We start from the raw sequence: 21,795 nt of genomic DNA on the forward strand, positions 1-21,795 counted from the left end.
CGGGATGCAGGACAAAGTCTATGGATGCTAGATTTCGTAAAGTTAGTGATATCGGACGAATCCGACTAGGTAGAGCTGAAACGAAAAAGGATATGGACCTTGCTTGGATAGCAAAGCTATGCTGGAGCACCGAAATGCTGAGTTTACCTAGCCCAGGGGCTGCGGATGCATAGGTCTGGAAAGACGTCGGGAATCCTCGTTGCAGTCTATGGAGCCTGAAAGAAGAAGTTGCTGGCAGGCGACCAGTGAAGAGATTCGGAGGGATCCAAGCCTGGATCGAAGATGGAAGACACCTGTAAGCAGAGGGGACCAAGTTCTGAATCACTAGCCAGTGATTAGATGGGCACCAGGATGGCACCGGATGGAGTCACCTCGACCAGGTGAGTGGGCGACGCTGGGCTCTGCAGTCTTATGGACCAGGAGGCGTTGTCGGCGACCAGGATGGAGGTGCGAGCTGTCCCACGAAGGTATCTGCTGTCGACGTCGCTGGACCCCGGATTGGGGCAACAAGTCTTGGCAAATGCAAGCCCACGCGGTGGACCTAAAATGGCGTCTGGAGTGGACCAGGAGGGTCCGGGGTGCTCCTCTGTTGGAGGGGAGCAAGGGCCAGTCCGGAGCAACCAGACCCGCGGTGTTGTCGTCGTGGAGCGTCGTCAAGAGGGCTACAAGCCAGCAGGCAAGTAGCCGGACAACGCGGTGAGCAGCAAAGAGCAGAAGGGCCCCACGCAGGTCTGGTGGATGCTGGGGGGCTGGACTTCGGTGCTGGAGCTGCTCAGGGTTCGGGCTTCTCAAACCCCAAAGCACTCACTCGAGGATCCCTCGGCGGTCGTGCTGGGCAAGCGTCGTGCAGTCCTGAAGATGGCCGGTCCCTCGAGGTCTCGTCACACCCACGAATCTCAGCTGGGCTGATGATGCAGGTTGAGGTCAGAGGTGCCAGGGAAGCCGGTTCTCGTCGAGCTGGGCAGTCTTGATCCGGAGGAGAGACTTACAGCAGACCGCGATGCTTGGATGGTGCCTGCGGGTGCAGGGTGACTACTCCTTAGTCACAAGGGAGAAATCTTAGGAAGAAGTCTTGAGTTCCTTTCGTAGAAAATAGTTTCAGGATTCAAAGATGATCTAATTTGGAAGGGGGCCCGCTCCTATCTTTATACTAGGGAAAGGGTCTGGCACGCGACTAGGTCCTGCCCATGGGTGGAACCAGGAAGGGGGGTGTTTACACCCCTCTCCCATGCCGAACTTTCCCCAGCTCAGGGGCTGGTGTGCCCCTGGAAATGGTTCTAGCCTGCAGATGCATAGTGAGCACCGGGGTGCCACTTGCAGTCACCTTCCTCTAAAGCCCTGCCTACCCGGGATACACAAAACCCTGTCTGGGATGGTGCTAGCACCGCCCCTGACAGGAAACCCTTTGTCCAAGCCTCCCTCGCTGGAAGGACTCCCAGCAGCAGGAGGTCAGACTTGTGTCTGTGGTGGAAGCATCCATTTTGTGATGCTGAGGCTCGAGTTAACTTTAACCGGGGTTCACAGTTACATACATGTCGTGTCCCTCTAGAAGGGTGGAATGCTAACCCCGTCGCCAGAATTGGCGAGGGGTTAGTATTCCAATTCGTATGACACCTTACTCGACATGTTTTGATAAAGCGATACCACAGTTGGCATATAACCGCGAGGATTATAATGCACTTAAGAGTATATGGTATGCGTTATCATGGAACAGCTATTAGGACTTGGTTCCGCAAGCTGCAAACGGGCTCAGCTCATGCCATCTCATACGATTCCAAGCACTCTGCCTTCAGGATTGTCAAGGCCTGCCATAGGAGTGACTGATAGGAATCTGTGTGTCCATTTTAGGCTTAGATATAGGTATACTATAGCTAAAGCAAGGGGTGATTACACCACCTTGCCCCAGCTGTCGTGCAGCCAGTTGTGTCAGATTTAGATGGCCAGCCAGGGGTGCCATAATACATGCTGCAGCCCCTGGTAGGCCCTGGGTACACCTAAGCCCTGGATACCTAAGGTATGCTGTACAGGGACTGATAAGGTGGTCCAGTACCAATTGGTAAATGCACCTAAGGTACATGCTTGTCAATTTAGAGAGAGAACAGCAAGGCTGTGGGTCTGATTAGCAGGCCCACAGCCAGGGAAAGTCGTAAACCACTGAAGCAAAAAGCAAAAATTGGGGGTGACCATAGGATTGCAGACGCTACTCTCCTACATAACCCACCCCCAAACTTAGGGACATTAAACTAACCATGACCAGGTGAGTCTTCTTGTTCTAAGTGGAAGTACCTGGAGAGACCATCTGCATTACCATGGTCAGTCCCTGGGCGGTGCTCCACTGTAAAGTCCATCCCCTGTAGGGAATTGGACCACCTAAGAAGTTTGGGGTTTTCACCCTTCATTTGATTTAGCCATAAGAGGGGCTTATGGTCGGTCTGAATCTTGAAATGAGTGCCAAACAAGTATGGCCTCAACTTCTTCAGGGCCCAAACCACAGCAAAGGACTCCCTCTCAATAGCTGACCAACGTTTCTCTCTAGGGGTCAGCCTTCTACTTATAAAAGCAATGGGCTGGTCATGACCATCAATATTCAGTTGAGATAGAACAGCTCCCACACCCAACTCAGAAGCGTCTGTTTGGACAATGAATGGCTTGGAGTAGTCTGGACTCTTGAGAATAGGTGCAGTGCACATGGCCTGCTTTAGGTCATCGAATGCCTTCTGACAGCTAACTGTCCACTGAACTTTCTTTGGCATTTTCTTACTTGTCAGGTCATTAAGTGGAGTCACAATGGTTCCATAATTTCTGACAAATTTCCTATAGTAACCAGACAGGCCCAAGAAAGCTCTGACCTGTGTCTGGGTGGTTGGAGGAGCCCAGTCCTTTATGGCCTGTATCTTACTCTCCAAAGGTTGAACCTGGCCTCCACCTTCAAGGTGGCCCAAGTATACAACTTGACTCTGCCCTATCTGGCACTTGGTAGCCTTGATAGTGAGGCCTGCTTTTTGCAGGGCCTCCAAAACTTTCCTCAGGTGGATCAGGTGATCCTCCCAGGTGGAGCTAAAGACAGCAATATCATCTAGATATGCTGCACAGAAGTCATCCAACCCAGAGAGAACTTGGTTCACCAACCTTTGAAAAGTGGCAGGTGCATTCTTCAAACCGAAGGGCATCACCACAAAATGGTAATGACCTCCTGGGGTAGAAAATGCTGTTTCGGCCTTGGCATCCTCAGCTAACCTGATTTGCCAATAACCAGCTGTCAGGTCAAATGTACTCAAGAATTTGGCAGAAGCCAATTTATCTATGAGTTCATCTGCTCTTGGTATTGGATGGGCATCTCTCTTAGTGACAGCATTGAGACCCCTGTAGTCTACACAAAACCTCATCTCTCTCTTACCATCCTGGGTGTGAGGTTTTGGCACTAGAACTACAGGACTAGCCCAAGGGCTCTCTGAGGGTTCAATGACTCCCAATTCCAACATCTTTTGTACTTCTTTCTTCATACAGTCCCTGACGTGGTCAGGTTGCCTGTAGATTTTACTCTTTATAGGCAGACTGTCACCAGTGTCCACCTCATGGGTGCACCAGTTTGTCTGACTGGGTGTTAGAGAGAACATTTGTCTGAAGGATTGAAGAACCTGTTTACAATCCTCTTGTTGATGCTCAGAGAGGCTGTCAGAAAAGACTACACCATCTACTGACCCATCATCAGGGTTCTGAGAGAGCAGGTCTGGGAGAGGGTCACTCTCTTCCTCCTGTCCCTCATCTGTAGCCATGAGCAAGCCCATGTCTTCCCTGTTGACAAATGCCTTGAGCCTGTTCACATGAAGTACTCTGTGAGGGCTCCTGGGAGTTCCAAGGTCCACCAGGTAGGTGACCTCTCCCTTTTGGTCAATAATGGTATGGGGTCCAGACCACTTGTCTTGGAGAGCTGCTGGGGCCACTGGCTCCAACACCCACACCTTCTGTCCTGGGTGATACACAGTCAGGACAGCCTTTTGGTCATGCCAAGCTTTTTGGAGTTCTTGGCTGGCCTCCAGGTTTTTAGATGCCTTCTCCATGTACTCTGCCATCCTGGAGCGGAGACCAAGTACATAGTCCACAATATCCTGTTTAGGCTTTTTGAGAGGTAACCCCATCCTTCCTTCACAAGACATAGGGGTAAGTATGGGCGGAAAATCCGTTCCGCTCGCGGATTTTGCGGATTTTCGGTAAATTCGCAATCCGCGAGATTCGCGAATTTCCCGCAAAACCCGCAAATCCGCGAGCAGCGGATTTTATGGCTTGCTCGCACTGTTCGCGTGAGTTCGTGGCTTCCCAGTTCAACTTTGCGCCCCGCGAATAAGCGCTAAATTGCAGAAATACGATTTTAGCAAAACTGAAACTACTTACCAGGTTCAAAAGTTCAAGCTCATCATTAGTAGCCATTTCCTGTAGTGCTTCCTGAGGGGCCCCTCCAGAGTTCAGTTGCCTACTTGCAACTATTATGTGACCCTGCTCTGACCCTCAGAATAGTTACACATATGCCACAAAGGTCCTGAATTACAGCTAAGGGAGACAAGCAGGAGCCAGGCTGGAAGTTAAAATCCAGTGACACATTAATCAGCCCCTAATTCATTATTGTCAGTTGGGGCAGGGCAGGTGTTGTAACTAATTTTGCAACAATGAAAGCACTTAGCAAGTGCAAAAGATCACTAATCAGGAAGCACTAAGGTAGCAGGTGCCAGCTAAAAAAATATTCTGTGACACATTAATCAGCCCCAAATTAATTCAGGTCACTTGAGGCAGGGAAGGTGTGCTTTGCTTTGCCACAATAATGTACACTGGACAACCAGAGGGTGCTGTGATGAAACAGAGGGTGGCATGGGTGGGCCAGAGGGTGGCATGAGTAGTCAGAGAGTGGCAGTGGTGACAGAGGGTGGCAGTGATGAAGAAGAGTATCCCAAACAGGCTAGACACGTAGAAACAACAAGTTCGCAAAACTTGCGACCCGACAGGTACGTTCGCGTTTGCGAAATTGTACAAAAACCCTCGCAAACTGGCAGAAACCCGCGCGAACACAAAAAAAAAAATCCGCGAGAATTTGCGGATTTTGCGGATTGCGAGTTCGCAAATCCGCAAAATTCGCGAACTCGAGATTCGCAAAATTCGCCCATGCTTACATAGGGGTCCTCTTACAGGATGCCCAAACAGAAGCTCAAAAGGGCTGTAGCCAACACCCTTCTGTGGGACCTCTCTGTAAGCAAACAGAAGGCAGGGTAAAAGGATGTCCCATCTTCGCCTAAGCTTTTCAGGTAACCCTTTTATCATCCCTTTTAGGGTCTTGTTGAATCTCGCAACAAGCCCATTGCACTGTGGGTGATAGGGGGTGGTGAATTTGTAGTTGACACCACACTCCTTCCACATAGCAGCCAGGTATCCTGACATGAAGTTTGCACCTCTGTCAGAGACAACCTCCTTAGGAAACCCCACTCTGGAGAAAACTCCAAGTAGGGCACTGGCCACAACAGGAGCTGTAGTGGTCCTAAGGGGAATAGCTTCTGGATACCTGGTGGCATGATCCACTACCACCAGTATAAATCTGTGCCCAGATGCTGTGGGGGGGGGGTCCATTGGTCCAACAATGTCAATCCCCACTCTTTCAAAGGGTACCCCCACCACAGGTAGCGGTATAAGGGGGGCCTTTGTTGTGCCACCTGATTTGCCACTGGCTTGACAGGTGACACATGAGCGACTAAACTCTTTAGTGTCTTCAAACATATGAGGCCAGTGAAAGTGTGGGGCAAGCCTGTCACAAGTCTTGTTCTGGCCTAAGTGACCTGCAAGGGGAATTTCATGGAAACCTCCAGAGACAAGGAGATGACCAGCCTCCTGGTAGCACCAGGCTTGGGGTCTCTTGCCTCAGAGTAAAGGAGTCCATCGTCCCAGTACACTTTATGGGCACCTGTGGCATTCCCTGCAGCCTCAGCAGCAGCCTGCTGTCTGAGGGGTTCAAGAGATGAACAGTCTAATTGAGCCTGCCTCAAGTCTGCCCTGGAAGGTCCCCCTGTCCCAAGGAACTCAACCTGTTCAGGTTCAAGCTCCCCCTCTAGGACAGTTCCTTCTGGGGTCTGTAGGTCAGCATCCTGTGAGGGCTGATCCTCTACCTGAGACAAGGGGGAAGGCACAGCCTTACCCCAACTGCTCTTTCTCTTGGTTAGTGTCTGGTCCATTGTTCCAGGATCCAGCACTAGTTCAGCTGGGCATTTCTTGGCCTGTGACCTAGTCACAGCAAGGACATGTGCTGACAAACCTAACATTTCCACATGAGTCCTATACTCCACATCTGACCATAGGGAGGATTCCAAATCATTGCCCAAAAGACAGTCCGCTGGGATATCTGAACTAACAACAACCCTTTTGAGGCCATTTACCCCTCCCCAGGAGAAATTAACAAGTGCCATACTATGGGTGGTAGTGACATTGCTAGCATTGGTCACTAGGTAGTCTGAACCTAGTATTACCTGATCAGGGTCCACAAAGTTTGGTGTCACCATAGTGACACTGGAACAAGTGTCCCTGTAGGCCTGAGCCAATTTTCCATTGATTAAAGGCGTTTGCCTGTACTTGCCCAGAGTACTGGGACTTATTGTAGGGGTCACATCCATGTCCCCAGTACAAACAAGAACAGCCTGGGTAGATACTCTGACTAGGTCAGAGCCTGCCTCAGATACCAATGTCAACCCCACTATAGCCTTAGGGGGAACACTACCACTACTAACTGAACTAGGGGTTGCAGGTGCCTTAGGGGCAGTAGTGGTAGGAGCTGGGCCTTTCTTGGTGCACTCACTAAACCAGTGAGTATTACTTTTACAGTATTGGCACCATGGTTTCTTCTGACCATTATTCTTCTTCTTTTGGGAATTATGGGACCCACCCTCCTTGGATTGTTGGGGCCCTGTTGAAGACTTCTGGTCATTTTGCTTATTCTCATTACCCTTCTGGTCTGCTTTCTTCTGGCCACCACTCTGGTTCTGGTTCTGCTGCTTGACCCTTGTCCTGACCCATCTGTCTGCCTTCTTTCCCAATTCTTGGGGAGAGGTCAGATCTGAGTCAATAAGGTGCTGATGCAACAACTGATTTTGACAATTACTTAAGATTTGTTCTCTCATAATTAGATTATACAATCCTGTGTAATCAGTAACTTTACTTCCCAGTAACCAGCCTTCAAAAGCCTTAGTGGCACAATCAACAAAGTCAGCCCAATCCTGAGACTGAATTTTCTGGGTGTCTCTGAACAGCAACCTGTACTGCTCAGTTGTTAAGCACAACCCATCAATCAGTGTATTCTTCAGGACTTGGTAATTGTTAGCATCCTCAGCTCTAGTAGTGAGGAGCTTATCTCTACCTTTACCTTCAAAGGAGAGCCACAGTATAGCTGCCCACTGACTTTGGGGGATGCACTGGACAGTGCAGGCCCTCTCCAAAGCAGTCATCCATTTGTGGATGTCATCCCCTTGTTTAAAGGGGGGCACTATTTTACTCAGGTGTCTAGTATCAAAACTCCTGTCCTTATCTCTAGGGATTATGCTGCCACCAGTGGGGTCTGCCCCACTCAATTTCTGCTCTCTGGCAAAGGCAAGTCTTTCTTTGGCAAGGGCAAGTTCTTCCCTCTCAATCCTCAGATTGACTTCCCTCATCTTAGCTTCATGCTCTCTTCTCTGAGGGGATGTCATCCCTCTCTGAGAAGATGCCTGAGAGACATGGGTATGAACAGATCTGTTAGAGCCTCTGGAGTGAGACCTAACTTGTCTGTTCCCAAGGTTAAGCCTACCCGAGGATAGGCCTGGGGGTCCCCCAGTTCCATTCTCATGTATGCTTAAGTTGGTCCTGGTGAGCCTACTGACTACTACTGGACCTTTTTCTGCCTCATCCCCAGATAACTCCTTTTCCTCTTCCTCCTCTTCACTTACTGTTTCGTGGAGGTTAAGGTCAGGATCACCCAAGGTTCCCTCTATGGGGGGCATGCTCCCATCTGGATTAGAGGGGCCTGCGTTAGAAGCCCTTCTGGCATCATATGTCTCTAAGAGACCTATCAGAAAAGGAGTGGTAGGGTTAGAACCCTGTTTTAGTTTCCCGCAGGTACACAACTGTCTCATCTCCTGGAAGCCAAGAGCTGCATATCTGGAAGTGACCTGTGGAAGGTCATCAACCACAAGGGGCCCTCTGTGTTCCCTCCTGTGGTAGACATGCTTTTCTAGTGAGGTGTAAGTGGTGCACTTACCTACACTATGGGTTTACCTACTGATCCCTTGCTAAGAGTTGTAGTCAGGGTGTGCTACTCCCTTTCTACTACAACAGCTGGTTCAGTAGAACTCATAGTATTTCTAAGCTTGTTATATGTACCTAGGGTACCTTATGTGATTTTTCAAATGATATCTCAGATTATATTTGGTAAAAACAACAGCAAGCTCAAATCCCAACCGCTGCACACCAATGTGGGAAGTTGTCCTGATATATGATGCTCACTAGTTCTAGTGATCACCTTGTATCAGTCCAAACAACCCTTATGGTGATTGGTTGTAAGTCAACCTTATAGACCAGCTATCCTAGTAGCGTGGACAAAAGCAGTCTTTAGGCTAAACTCTTTATGGCATGTGAAGCCAGCTGTTTTACCACATATAACCTTTGAATACCAAATGAAAAGGACACCACACAGGTAGTTATGAAAATAAACAGTTATTTATTAACTAACATACACCTCTGAACTCTTTATGAGAACAGAGGGCTAAGCACATGACAAACTCTTAGAAAAAATACGTTTAAGTAGCACGATTAAACATGGTGCCCTAGGGGCACGACAAACCATATACTAAATAAATGGAATGTGAAAGTCAATTAAAGGAATGGAGCTGTCCAGAGGTTGTAGGATTGCTGGGACCACGCTATACTGACTTGAGGTAAGTAATAATTTACAAAAAGGGGGTGGTGATGAACAGAGTGTCTGAGTTAAACAGACCACTCTTACCCAGTCCAAAGATCAGGGCTTGATTCATCACCGTTATTTATCTCACTGCCCCATCCCAGCTCAGAACCTGGCTTTATGCAAATCAGTCTGTCCCTGGCCCAGTGCATCATGGGAACAGGGCAGACTAAACTACCAAGCCAATTCTTCACCAGAAAGGAGACAAGCTACCGGGGACCGGTTTCTGGCATTTCAGCCTTCTTCGGCCCGGCTTGCTTGAATCCTGATGGAGCAGTGAGAAAGGGACTCATGTCTGAGTATACCCTGCCACACCTATAGTGGCCAAAAACGATTTACAAAAAGGGGGTGGTGATGAACAGAGTGTCTGAGTTAAACAGACCACTCTTACCCAGTCCAAAGATCAGGGCTTGATCCATCACCGTTATTTATCTCACTGCCCCATCCCAGCTCAGAACCTGGCTATATGCAAATCAGTCTGGCCCTGGCCCAGTGCATCATGGGAACAGGGCAGACTAAACTACCAAGCCAATTCTTCACCAGAAAGGAGACAAGCTACCGGGGACCGGTTTCTGGCATTTCAGCCTTCTTCGGCCCGGCTTGCTTGAATCCTGATGGAGCAGTGAGAAAGGGACTCATGTTGGAGTATACCCTGCCACACCTATAGTGGCCAAAAACGATTTACAAAAAGGGGGTGGTGATGAACAGAGTGTCTGAGTTAAACAGACCACTCTTACCCAGTCCAAAGATCAGGGCTTGATCCATCACCGTTATTTATCTCACTGCCCCATCCCAGCTCAGAACCTGGCTATATGCAAATCAGTCTGTCCCTGGCCCAGTGCATCATGGGAACAGGGCAGACTAAACTACCAAGCCAATTCTTCACCAGAAAGGAGACAAGCTACCGGGGACCGGTTTCTGGCATTTCAGCCTTCTTCGGCCCGGCTTGCTTGAATCCTGATGGAGCAGTGAGAAAGGGACTCATGTCTGAGTATACCCTGCCACACCTATAGTGGCCAAAAACGATTTACAAAAAGGGGGTGGTGATGAACAGAGTGTCTGAGTTAAACAGACCACTCTTACCCAGTCCAAAGATCAGGGCTTGATCCATCACCGTTATTTATCTCACTGCCCCATCCCAGCTCAGAACCTGGCTATATGCAAATCAGTCTGTCCCTGGCCCAGTGCATCATGGGAACAGGGCAGACTAAACTACCAAGCCAATTCTTCACCAGAAAGGAGACAAGCTACCGGGGACCGGTTTCTGGCATTTCAGCCTTCTTCGGCCCGGCTTGCTTGAATCCTGATGGAGCAGTGAGAAAGGGACTCATGTCTGAGTATACCCTGCCACACCTATAGTGGCCAAAAACGATTTACAAAAAGGGGGTGGTGATGAACAGAGTGTCTGAGTTAAACAGACCACTCTTACCCAGTCCAAAGATCAGGGCTTGATCCATCACCGTTATTTATCTCACTGCCCCATCCCAGCTCAGAACCTGGCTATATGCAAATCAGTCTGTCCCTGGCCCAGTGCATCATGGGAACAGGGCAGACTAAACTACCAATCCAATTCTTCACAAGAAAGGAGACAAGCTACCGGGGACCGGTTTCTGGCATTTCAGCCTTCTTCGGCCCGGCTTGCTTGAATCCTGATGGAGCAGTGAGAAAGGGACTCATGTCTGAGTATACCCTGCCACACCTATAGTGGCCAAAAACGATTTACAAAAAGGGGGTGGTGATGAACAGAGTGTCTGAGTTAAACAGACCACTCTTACCCAGTCCAAAGATCAGGGCTTGATCCATCACCGTTATTTATCTCACTGCCCCATCCCAGCTCAGAACCTGGCTATATGCAAATCAGTCTGTCCCTGGCCCAGTGCATCATGGGAACAGGGCAGACTAAACTACCAAGCCAATTCTTCACCAGAAAGGGACAGGAACAGACTAATTTGCATACAGCCAGGTTCTGAAACTGGGATGGTGCAGTGAGCTAAAAAACGGTGTTGGATCTAGCCCTGATCTCTTGACTGGGTGAGAGCTTTCTGCTTAATTCAGAGACTCTGTCCCTCACCACCCCTTGTTGTAAATATTTTTGTCCACCCTAAGCGTGGAAGGGTATTCTCAGATGTGAGACCCTTGCTCATTGCACCATCAGGATTCAAGCAAACCGGGCCGAAGACGGCTGTAATGCCAGAAACCGGTCCCCGGGAGCTTGTTTCCTTCCCAGTGTAAGAATTGGCTTTTGTAGTTTGGTTTGCCCTGTTCCCATCATGCACTGGGACAGGAACAGACTAATTTGCATACAGCCAGGTTCTGAAACTGGGATGGTGCAGTGAGCTAAAAAACGGTGTTGGATCTAGCCCTGATCTCTTGACTGGGTGAGAGCTTTCTGCTTAATTCAGAGACTCTGTCCCTCACCACCCCTTGTTGTAAATATTTTTGTCCACCCTAAGCGTGGAAGGGTATTCTCAGATGTGAGACCCTTGCTCATTGCACCATCAGGATTCAAGCAAACCGGGCCGAAGACGGCTGTAATGCCAGAAACCGGTCCCCGGGAGCTTGTTTCCTTCCCAGTGTAAGAATTGGCTTTTGTAGTTTGGTTTGCCCTGTTCCCATCATGCACTGGGACAGGAACAGACTAATTTGCATACAGCCAGGTTCTGAAACTGGGATGGTGCAGTGAGCTAAAAAACGGTGTTGGATCTAGCCCTGATCTCTTGACTGGGTGAGAGCTTTCTGCTTAATTCAGAGACTCTGTCCCTCACCACCCCTTGTTGTAAATATTGAGGTAAGTAATAGGCGGCCCACGGAGCGCGCGTGCAGAGTGTGAACTCACACGCGAGATGCGTACAAACGTCTAAGGACAGTACAGTTTAAAGAAAAGGTGAGTACGGACGTTCCTGACTAGATAGGACTGAAATGACAATGGAACTGGACACTAGGATAGTCAAGCTACCCTGGAGCACCGAAATGCTCGTGTTACCTCACCCACAGGCTGCGGGTGCATAGGTGCGAAGTCGTGTCGGGTTTCAGCGTCAAAGTCTATGGAGCCTTGAAGAAAGATGCTGCAGGCGACCAGGAGGAAGGTGTCCGGTGCAATCCAAGGGTGGATTGGTGAAGAGAAGAACCTGAAAGCAGAGGGGACAATGTTCAAAGTCACTAGCCAGTGACTGGAGTGGAACCAGATGTCGTCGTCGCGATCAGGTGAAGGTGGACGCTCGTCGCTGCAGCCACGTGGACCAGGTGGTGTCTTCGACGACCAGGATGGAGGCACGAGCTGTCCCATGCAGGCTCTCGCTGTCGGCGGTGTCGTCTCCGGATTCGGGTTCAACAGGCCTTGGCAAAGGCAACCCACGCGGTGAGTGAAAACGGCGTCTGGAGTGGACCAGGAGGGTCCGGTGTGCTCCTCTTTTGGAAGGGAGCAAGGGCCAGTCTGGAGCAACCAGACCAGCAGCAAAGTTGTCGGTGTTCATCGTCTAGGAGGTCACTAGCCAGCCGGCAAGTGACCAGACAACGCGCCGAGCAGCAAACAGGCAGAAGGGCCCCACGCAGAACTCGTGGATGCTGGAGGGCTGATCTTCGACGCAGGAGTTGCTCTGGGTCGGGGCTTCTCAGTCCCCAAAGCACTTGGACGAGGATGCCCCGGAAGTCGTGCTGGAGCAAAGTGCTGCTTCTTTCAAGATGGCCGGTCCCACGTGTCTCGTCGCACCCACGGGTCTCAGCTCGGCTGCAGATGTGGGTTGAGGTTGGAGAGGTCTGGGAATCTGGGTCTCGTCGGGCTCTGAAGTCTGGATCCTTTGCAGGAAGACGACAAAGGGAAGTCGCAGTACGCTGGTGGTGCCTGCAGATGCAGGGTGGACACTCCTTGCCCACAAGGGAGATTCCTTCTGTCTTCTGTGGAGCAGAACGTCGAGGTCCAGAGTTTCTTCTTGTGAAATTGATCAGGATAATCTAATCTGGAATGGGACCAGCTCCTACCTTTATTCAGCTAAAGGGGGCTGCACTACGACTAGGTCCCTCCTCTGGGTGGGACCAGGAAGGGGGGTGGTTACACCCCCTTTCCTTTGTCCGGTCTTGCGCCAGCTCTGGGGCTGGAGTGCCCCAGGAACTGGTTCTGACCGGTGTATGCACAGGACACCTTGTGTGCTCCAGGCATGTCTCATTCCTTTCAGCCCTGTCCTACCTAATACACAAAATCCTGTCTGGGGTGGTGTTAGCACCTCCCAAGGCAGGAGACCCTTTGGCCGAGCCTCCCTTGCTGGAAGGACTCCCAGCAGCAGGAGGTCAGACTTGTGTCTGTGGTGGCAGCATCCATTTTGTGATGCTGAGGCTCGAGTTAACTTTAACCGGGGTTCACAGTTACATACATCTCGTGTCCCTCTAGAAGGGTGGAATGCTACCCCCGTCGCCAGAATTGGCGAGGGGTTAGTATTCCAATTCGTATGACACCTTACTCAACATGTTTTGATAATGCTATACCAAAGTTAGCATTTGACCGCGAGGTTCATAATGCACTTAAGAGTATATGGTATAGCGTTATCCTGGAACAGCTATTAGGACTTGGTTCCGCAAGCTGCAAACTGGCTCGGCTCATGCCAGAGCACCATCTCACATAATTCCAAGCACTCTGCCTTCAGGATTGATAAGGCCTGCCATAGGAGTGACTGATAGGAATATATGTGTCCATTTTAGGGTTAGGTATAGAAATACTATACCAAAGCAAAGGGTGATTACACCACCTTGCCCCAGCTGTCGTGCAGCCAGTTGTGTCAGATTTGGATGGCCAGCCAGGGGTGGCATAATACATGCTGCAGCCCCTGGTAGGCCCTGGGTACACCTATGCCCTGGATACCTAAGGTATGCTGTACAGGGACTGATAAGGTGGTCCAGTACCAATTGGTAAATGCACCTAAGGTACATGCTTGTCAATTTAGAGAGAGAACAGCTAGGCTGTGGGTCTGATTAGCAGGCCCACAGCCAGGGAAAGTCGTAAATCAGTGAAGCAAAAAGCAAAAATCGGGGGTGACCATAGGATTGCAGACCCTACTCTCTTACAGTGTGGGTGACAGTCTTTCTGCATTCGGGGGTATCCATTTGAAGGTCTTGCAGAGGATGCGAAGGCAGTTGAAACTGGTGGATGCGACGGCATTGATGTGGTGGGTCATGGAGAGGGAGGAGTCAAGGATGGCTCCGAGCGTGGTCTGTAGGAGTTGGTGGGTTAGCGAGGGCAGAGGGCCACCCGGTGTTGTCCCAGGTGGAGGTGCAGGGTCCGAGTATGAGGGCTTTGGTCTTCTCAGAGTTGAGTTTCAGGCAACTGTCCTTCATCCAATCTTCCACGTTCTTCATTCCTTCCTGACAGCAGAGTCTGGTGTCTATGGGATTCTTCATGAGTGATAGGATGAGCTGGGTGTTGTCGGCATAGGATAAGATGCTGAGCCCATGCTGTCTAACGATGGCGGCGAGGGGGACATGTAGATGTTGAAAAGCATTGTGTTGAGCAAAGATCCGTGGTATACTCCGCAGTTGATGTCAGTGTGCTTGGAGAGGAAAAGGGGGAGTCTGATCCTCTGGGTTCTACTGGAGAGGAAGGATTGGATCCAATCAAGGGCGGTTGCTTGTATTCCTGTGTCGTGGAGTCTGGCTGCGAGTGTGCGATGTGAGACGTGTCGAAGGTTGCGGAGAGGTCTAGCAGGATGAGGGCTGCAGTGTGTACCTGGTCTGTGGCGGTGAGGAGGGTGGTCTCTGTGCCTTGGTTGCTGCGGAAACCCGACTAGGAGGTGTCTAGGATGGAGTTCACTTCGATGAAAGCGGTCAGCTGGGCATTCACGAGTCTCTCGGTGACTTTGGCTGCAAAGAGGAGGAGAGAAATGGGTCAGTAGTTTTTCAAGTTATTGGGTCTGCCGTAGGTTTCTTGAGGAGGGGTTTCACCTAAGCCCGCTTTCAGTCATCTGGGCAGGTGCCAGATCTGAGGGAGGTGTTTATCGTCCGTCCTAGTTCGGATGCAATGGTGGCGGAGGCTCTGTGGAAGATATGGGGTGAGCAGGGGTCTGTTGGGGCTCCTGAGTGAGTTTCCTTCATGGTTGCAGTGAATAGCTTGCTGGTAGCGGGGTCCCAGGTGTTGTCTGGTGCTTGTTTGTTGAAGTTGTTGTAGAGAGTCTTGATCTTCAGATGGAAGTACAAGCTGAGCTTGTCGAAGAGTTCCTGGGAGGGTGTGATGGTGGTCTTGCAGGTGGGTTTTGCGAACTGTTGAATGACGTTGAATAGTTCCTTGGTGTTGGTCATGTTAGTCTGGACTTTGCCTCTTACGAAGGTCCGTTTGGTGTCTCTTATGCGCTGGTGGTATTCCTTCAGGGCACTCTTGTGGTTGTTCCGAGCTTCTGTGGTGTTCTGGTTTCGTCAGGTTTTCTCTAGGCGTCTGCATAAGCATCTCACTAATTGAAGTTCAGTGGTGAACCAGGCGGTCTTCAGGGGGCATGGTTTGGTGGGGTAGCAGAGGGGTGCCAACTTGGCAGCGCAGCAGGAGACCCAACAATGAAATTCCATGGCTGCGGCATTGGTATCAGTGGGGGGGAGTCTTGGAGGAGAGCGGAGTTGAGGTGTTCCTCTGTGACCTTACTCCAGTTCCGTCATGTTAGGCGAGGGGCGGGCTTGGGTGCGGTGGAGGAGTTGAAAGTGAAATGGACGCAGTGGTGGTCCATCCAAGCGGGCTGGGTGGTGTGGCTGAAACGGATGTTTGATCCTCCCACGAAGGTGGGGTTGAGGGTGTGATCCGCTCGGTGGTTGTGTTGATGAGCAGTCCTGGGTTGGCGAGGTTGTCGAGGAGAGTGAATGGATTCGGAGTTGTTGCTATTGTCGAGGTGAAAGTTTAGGTCTTCGAGTAGAATGTAGTCCGTAGAGGTGATGGCGTGGGGTGCGGCGAGCTCGGCCATGGTGGTTGCGGGCTGGGTGAGTGGTCCTGGCGGTCTGTAGATGAGAGTGCCGTGTAGCATGGTCCTGGGGCTGGTGTGGATCTGGAAATTGAGGTGTTCTGTGTTAGAGTGGGGGTCGCTCGTGCAGGATATGGAGAGTCAGAGGGGGGTCTTGTGTGCGATGGCGAGACCCCTTCCTGGGCGGTGTGGGTGGTCCTTGCTCTGGATCTTGTAGCCGTCCGGGATGGTAGTGGCGATGTTGGGGCCGGAGGTGGCGTTGGTCCAGGTTTCTGTGAAGAATGCGACATCGGGCGAGAGGGTGTCGATCCGGTCCCAGATTTCGATGGTGTGACGTTGCAGGGAGCGCACGTTGAGAAGGATTCAAGTTAGGGTTTCGGCGGTGCGAGCATCATGCAGCACTTCTGGGGCTGCGGGAGCCTTGTAGGTGGTGAAGGATCTGAGGCAGTGCCTGCGCGAGAACTGCCCATGTATCGTGGTTGTCGATGATCTGAGGCAGTGTCTGCACGAGAGTGGCCCATGTGTCGTGGCCAGCGAGGATCTTGCGCAGTCGGCGTGTCTTCCAGGATTCAGAGCATGGATGGTGGCTGAGTCGTAGCGGTGGAGTCCAGGTGAACCAGGGATTCTGGCTAGGTCGGGTCGTGGATGGGTGCAGACATGCTGCGGCTGAGTCGGGGGCGGGGCGCAGGGTCAGTAGCGGCGGGAACAGAGGGGATAAGAAAAACAAACTATGAACAGGACAGCGAGGGGGAAAGTACAGCGAGGGGAAAACCACACTGAACAGTTAGCAAAGAAAAAATATGCGAAAATAACAGTAGGCAAGTGGAAACACTGAGGAATATACCGGAGAGCCTAAAACGAATCTGAGGCGAAGGGAATGGGCTGCTGGCTCGAACCCTGCACAGGTGAAGGGCTCAGATGCTAGTGCGGTCAGCAATCAGGGGGAGGTGCTGGGGGAGAGTGCTGGCCTTGGCCTTGGAACCAATATCATCACCACCAATACCAATACCACCATCACCAGTACCAATACCACCACCAATACCACCACCACCAATCCCCTACCACCAATCCCACCATCACCAATACCACCACCACTAATATCACCACCACCAATACCAGTACCACCACCACCAATACCAATGCTACCACCACCAATACCAACGCCACTAATATCAATAACACCACCAATACCAATACCACCACCAATATCACCATCAATACCAATAAATCACCACCAATACCACCACCACCACCAATACCCCACCAACAATACCACTACCACCACCAATACCACTACCACTAATACCACCACCACCAATACCAGTACCACCACCACCAATACCAATACGACCAAAAATACCACTACCAATACCACCACCACCAATACCACTAATACCAATACCACCACCAACACCACTATCAACACCAATACCACCACCACCCCCAATACCACCACCAATACTAATACCACCACCAATACCACCACCACCAATACCAGTACCACCACCACCAATACCACCACTAATACCACCACCACCAATACCAATACCACTAATACCAATACCACCACCAATACCAATGCCGCCAACAATACCACCACCACCACTTATGCCACCACCACCACCAGTACCACCACCACCAGTACCACCACCACCAATACCACCAATGCCATCACCACCCAACCCACTAACATCACCAATACCGCACCACCAATACCACCACCACCAATACCGCCGCCATTACCACCACCACCACCAATACCAGCACCTCAGCGCCTCTCGCTCACTTGTAATAGCAGGGGCACTGCAAGATGCCGGAGCTGCAGCCGAGACCATCCCTCCCTCCCTCCATACCTGCCATAAAGCACAGCACGCCTGGCACCAGGAGGTGAAGCCAGGCCCCTTCTACAGATGGAGTGTTTTTTATTGAGCCAAAGATAGCAATGACATTGCGCAATGCCACACTGCACACTCAAAACACGGAGAGGGCAGGAAATAGCCCCCTCTTGCTCTTCCTCCTGAGTGGCAACAGTGTAATCATAGAGCGAAAGGTGTTGAAGAGCTTTGTTAGTGTTGATAGCTTGGAGCATAAGTAACTCTCACTTCACACTTTGTGTCTGTGTAATTTACAAAATTTACACATATTCTTCACTGCACTATTTATCACTACTTTGAAGATGTTGCAGGCCGGTTTCTTCCTCTGATATTTACACTCTAACAAGTGGTCGAGAAGGCCCTTTATTGCAATGCAATAGGTCTCGCATTTGAGAGTGTTTAAGCTATCAGTATTGTAAATGACAATGCCTTTTATTTATGATTTAAACCCAAAACATAAATAAAAGATATTGTCATTTACAATGCCAATAGCTAAAGCTTGTGTGAATGCAACACCTATTGCATTGCAAATGCTTGTTTTTGTTTATGTGAACTGTGCTTTGTACCTTTTTCTACATTATTTATTCACATAAATTTGTATAAAAAAGTATACACCCATCTGTTTGATCTTTTCAATTTTTTCCTTTGTGATTTTTGCAATCGATTTCAATAATTCATATATTTGAGGCCACTAATTTGGGCTCTCATAACTGGTATGTTAAAAATGAAGCTTGATTGTGTTTAAAAGAAATCCCTTGGAGGCACTGTTACCCAATACATACGCCACTTAAATAAGGCACAACACCATAGCGTGAGGGGTGTGTCCTCTAGTGGCAGCTAGTACGCTCCACTAAGAGGAAACAGAAACAAGGCGAGGCAAAGGTGACACTGGCCACTCCCCTGCAGTTTACCCTGTGCGGGTTAGAACTAAGAAAATATAATAACTACAATAAAAGGGAGAAATTAAGTGAACAGAAAAACATTAAAACATCTTCAATGAGGTAAAGGTAGAGGGTAGCTTCCTCAAGATAGTGGAGTGCATCCAGACTGCTCCATACAATCGCAAGGTAATCAAAGAGGACTGCAATTCCACCTGCTCTTCGCGCTCCCCGGCGACTGTACAAACAAATAGCATAGAAAGTATAATGGTATGTCATGACTCCCTACCCGCCCTTCACAATTGGGACTCCAATGGGCCCTTACAGTATACACTGAGTATATGGATTACCTGGCATTTAAAGTAAACACGACTAAAACCCTTTATTATGAAGTGTGGGAAAGGTAGTGCCAAATGTGGGGACATGTTCATTGGTAACACGAAGGTGGAAATCACTAAGACATTTTCCTACTTGGGAATTTTATTTGATCAAAAGGGGACATGGTCCCAAGCAGTAAAATATAGGAGCCTGCTTTTTTTTTTAAATCGACGGCTGCGCTGGCCAACTTTGCTAGGAGATTGGGAAGAAGGCCACCTGCTCAGATGCTACACATTTATCGGGCGAAATGTGTCAGTATGGCAACATATGGCGATGGAGTCTGGGGCTATCGAACAATCAAAAAGCCCCTCCCATCTGTCCACCCCCCATCTCAGGCTCAAACTAACATTTGTATGCATGACAACAATTTATCATCCATGCGGCGATACACATCATGTAGATCAGTTACAAAATATTGACATTACATATACAATTTTACATTGTTGTATCTTATACAGCGTCTACACCACCTGATATCATTTACAATCCCGATCAGTACATTCCCTTACTGGTCTTGAAGGTCTTTGGCCACAGATTTCTCCATTATTGCATTCCAATCAAGCGATATTGGTACCCTTCTCACCCCCTTCTGTTCCTCTCTTTTCAGCTCTGCTCCCTCTGCCCTCCCGAACCGCACTACCTCATTGTACCAGTCTACAAATTTGGGCGGTCTGGTTGCCTTCCACCTCATGGTTATATTTCTTTTTGGCAATATCATTGCAAGGTTCACAAATCTGCGCGTAGGAGTTTCCTTCTTCCTTTTAGGATCTAGACCCAATATGCAACAGTCCAGTGACCTAATGTTTCCTGTTGGCGCCACACTATTAACTAGTTCCTGCACTGTTGACCAATAGTTCAATAGTCTTGGGCAGTCCCAGAGCATGTGCAATAAGCCCGCATTTGGAGAGTAGCAGGGGGGACAATCACCTGATGCCTCTGGAAACATTTTGCTGAATTTGTAGGGGGTTAAATACGCACGGTATATTATCAGGAGCTGGATAAATTTTAATTTCGGATTTCTAGAGTTCTTACACAGGTGTTCTAGCTGTAGCCCCCATTTTTTATTCGTTAGTATGTGGCCAACATCCGTGTCCCACCTATCTCGAGTCGATTATGGTGACACAGACGTGTGTGTGCGGATACCCAGATACAACCATTTTGTCAGATGACCCCCATTACCCATCAAATATTGCATATGTGTTAGTGCATGGGACTAAGGCTCATCCCCCTAGGGGCCCACACTGTTTTAATATAGCTGGAAATGTGTGCATGCAGTAAAAACAACCAATCTGGTACCCCAGCTCTCGTACAAAAGTGTCATGACTCATTAGTGTGATATTGTTGAAGAAATCGCCTATCGTGGAAACTCCCGTCTCTGCCAACACCCCTATAAGTCTGAGTGTCACCCATTCTGATGGAAGTGAAAGGCCAATAGAGGTATGTTCCGGGCATACAGCGCCGAGATCCTGGTATAGCACATGGTCCTCTTCCAATAACGTAGGTCTGTCCGCAAAAGTGGGGACGCCGTCAACAAAACCTTACTGCCTGGTAACAGTAGTCAGTACTTCAACTTATATTTGCCACTCCGAGCCAGGGATTCCGTATATCTCAGACTTAATAAAATGCCAACCTGCCCTTTTGTGGTACAGAATTTGGACCTCTGTAAAGACTACTTTGAATCGTGAAATTTTAAAAGTTAGCCTCAAGTTAGACAGGGCCCTATATATAAAGGACTTTACTAATGATCTCGGCCACCCAGAATACCATAACAACCCTCGTACCATAAGTTCTGTCTCCAGAAAAGATCTTAAAAAGCTCTGTATGACGCATATGGAGGAGAAAAGATTTGTGGTCGAGGCAATTAAGCCCTCGGTACAGACTAATGAGTTGATGCTGACCACTCTTGGGATGCAGCCTTATCTTGAACTGGCATTAAGTACCTATGAGAGATTTGTATTAACACGTTTTAGATTTGGTATCTTTTACCACCTGATAATTTTTCCTGTAATAAATGACTGGGCTATAGAACTGAGCGGATGTCCTTGTGACGAACAGTCCCAGCAATCAACAATTCACGTGGTTTCATTTTGTAAGTTTTACGCAACCCAAAGAAGGAGATGGATTTTACCAATTTTGAAAGTAATGGGCTTGAGACAATGTAGACCAGCATTTTTAGCTTTGCAATTTCTAGATAATGAACATTTTATAAACGCAATTTCATCATTTTTAAAATGTATAGCGAAATGCAGAAAAAATACTCTTATCTTCACCATTCGTTTTTAACTGAAATGAAATCATTGTGACTGCAGATATTGAACCGTGTGTCATTGTGTAACTAGTTTGTACATTTTACCACAAGCTACTTTTAATTTATGTAATATTGAAATGTTCCTAAATGTATGCTTTTATGATTTCATCACAAAAATCGAATAAAGCTTGTTCTGATCTGATCTGACTCACCTGTACATGTACTACTGTACATTTCTGTACTTTGTTGAGCCTGAGCTTTTGATCTCCGATTTCCCGGTGGACCCTGGGGTCCAGGTGGGCCCGGAGGACCAGGTGGGCCACGTTCCCCTTTCAAACCTAAACAATAAAAAACATCATTCACTTTTATTCAATTTTATATATTTGGCAGATTAGAGTTGTGCCTATTTCATACTTCATCATCCACATTACATGCAATCCATACCCCCTAGTCGGAGGTCCGCTTCCATGTACAACAGGAGCTACCGACCACTCATTACATTATACCCATAGGTGATAGGTGTAGACTG

The 21,795-nt window shown here is 49.1% G+C and overlaps 1 protein-coding gene across 2 annotated transcripts in view; it reads right to left on the reverse strand.

Annotated features, from left to right (window-relative positions):
- Positions 1-21,795, reverse strand: part of GLDN (gliomedin) — a 565,427-nt gene that overhangs the window by 215,516 nt on the left and 328,116 nt on the right. For both annotated transcript variants that reach the window (XM_086958291.1, XM_086958290.1), the window contains one exon: positions 21,479-21,604. In XM_086958291.1, coding sequence (XP_086814417.1) covers positions 21,479-21,604 — 126 coding nt within the window. The remainder of the gene's footprint in view (positions 1-21,478; positions 21,605-21,795) is intronic.

Source organism: Lissotriton vulgaris, chromosome 2_1, assembly GCF_964263255.1.
Source record: "Lissotriton vulgaris chromosome 2_1, aLisVul1.2, whole genome shotgun sequence".
Taxonomy (NCBI): domain Eukaryota; kingdom Metazoa; phylum Chordata; class Amphibia; order Caudata; family Salamandridae; genus Lissotriton; species Lissotriton vulgaris.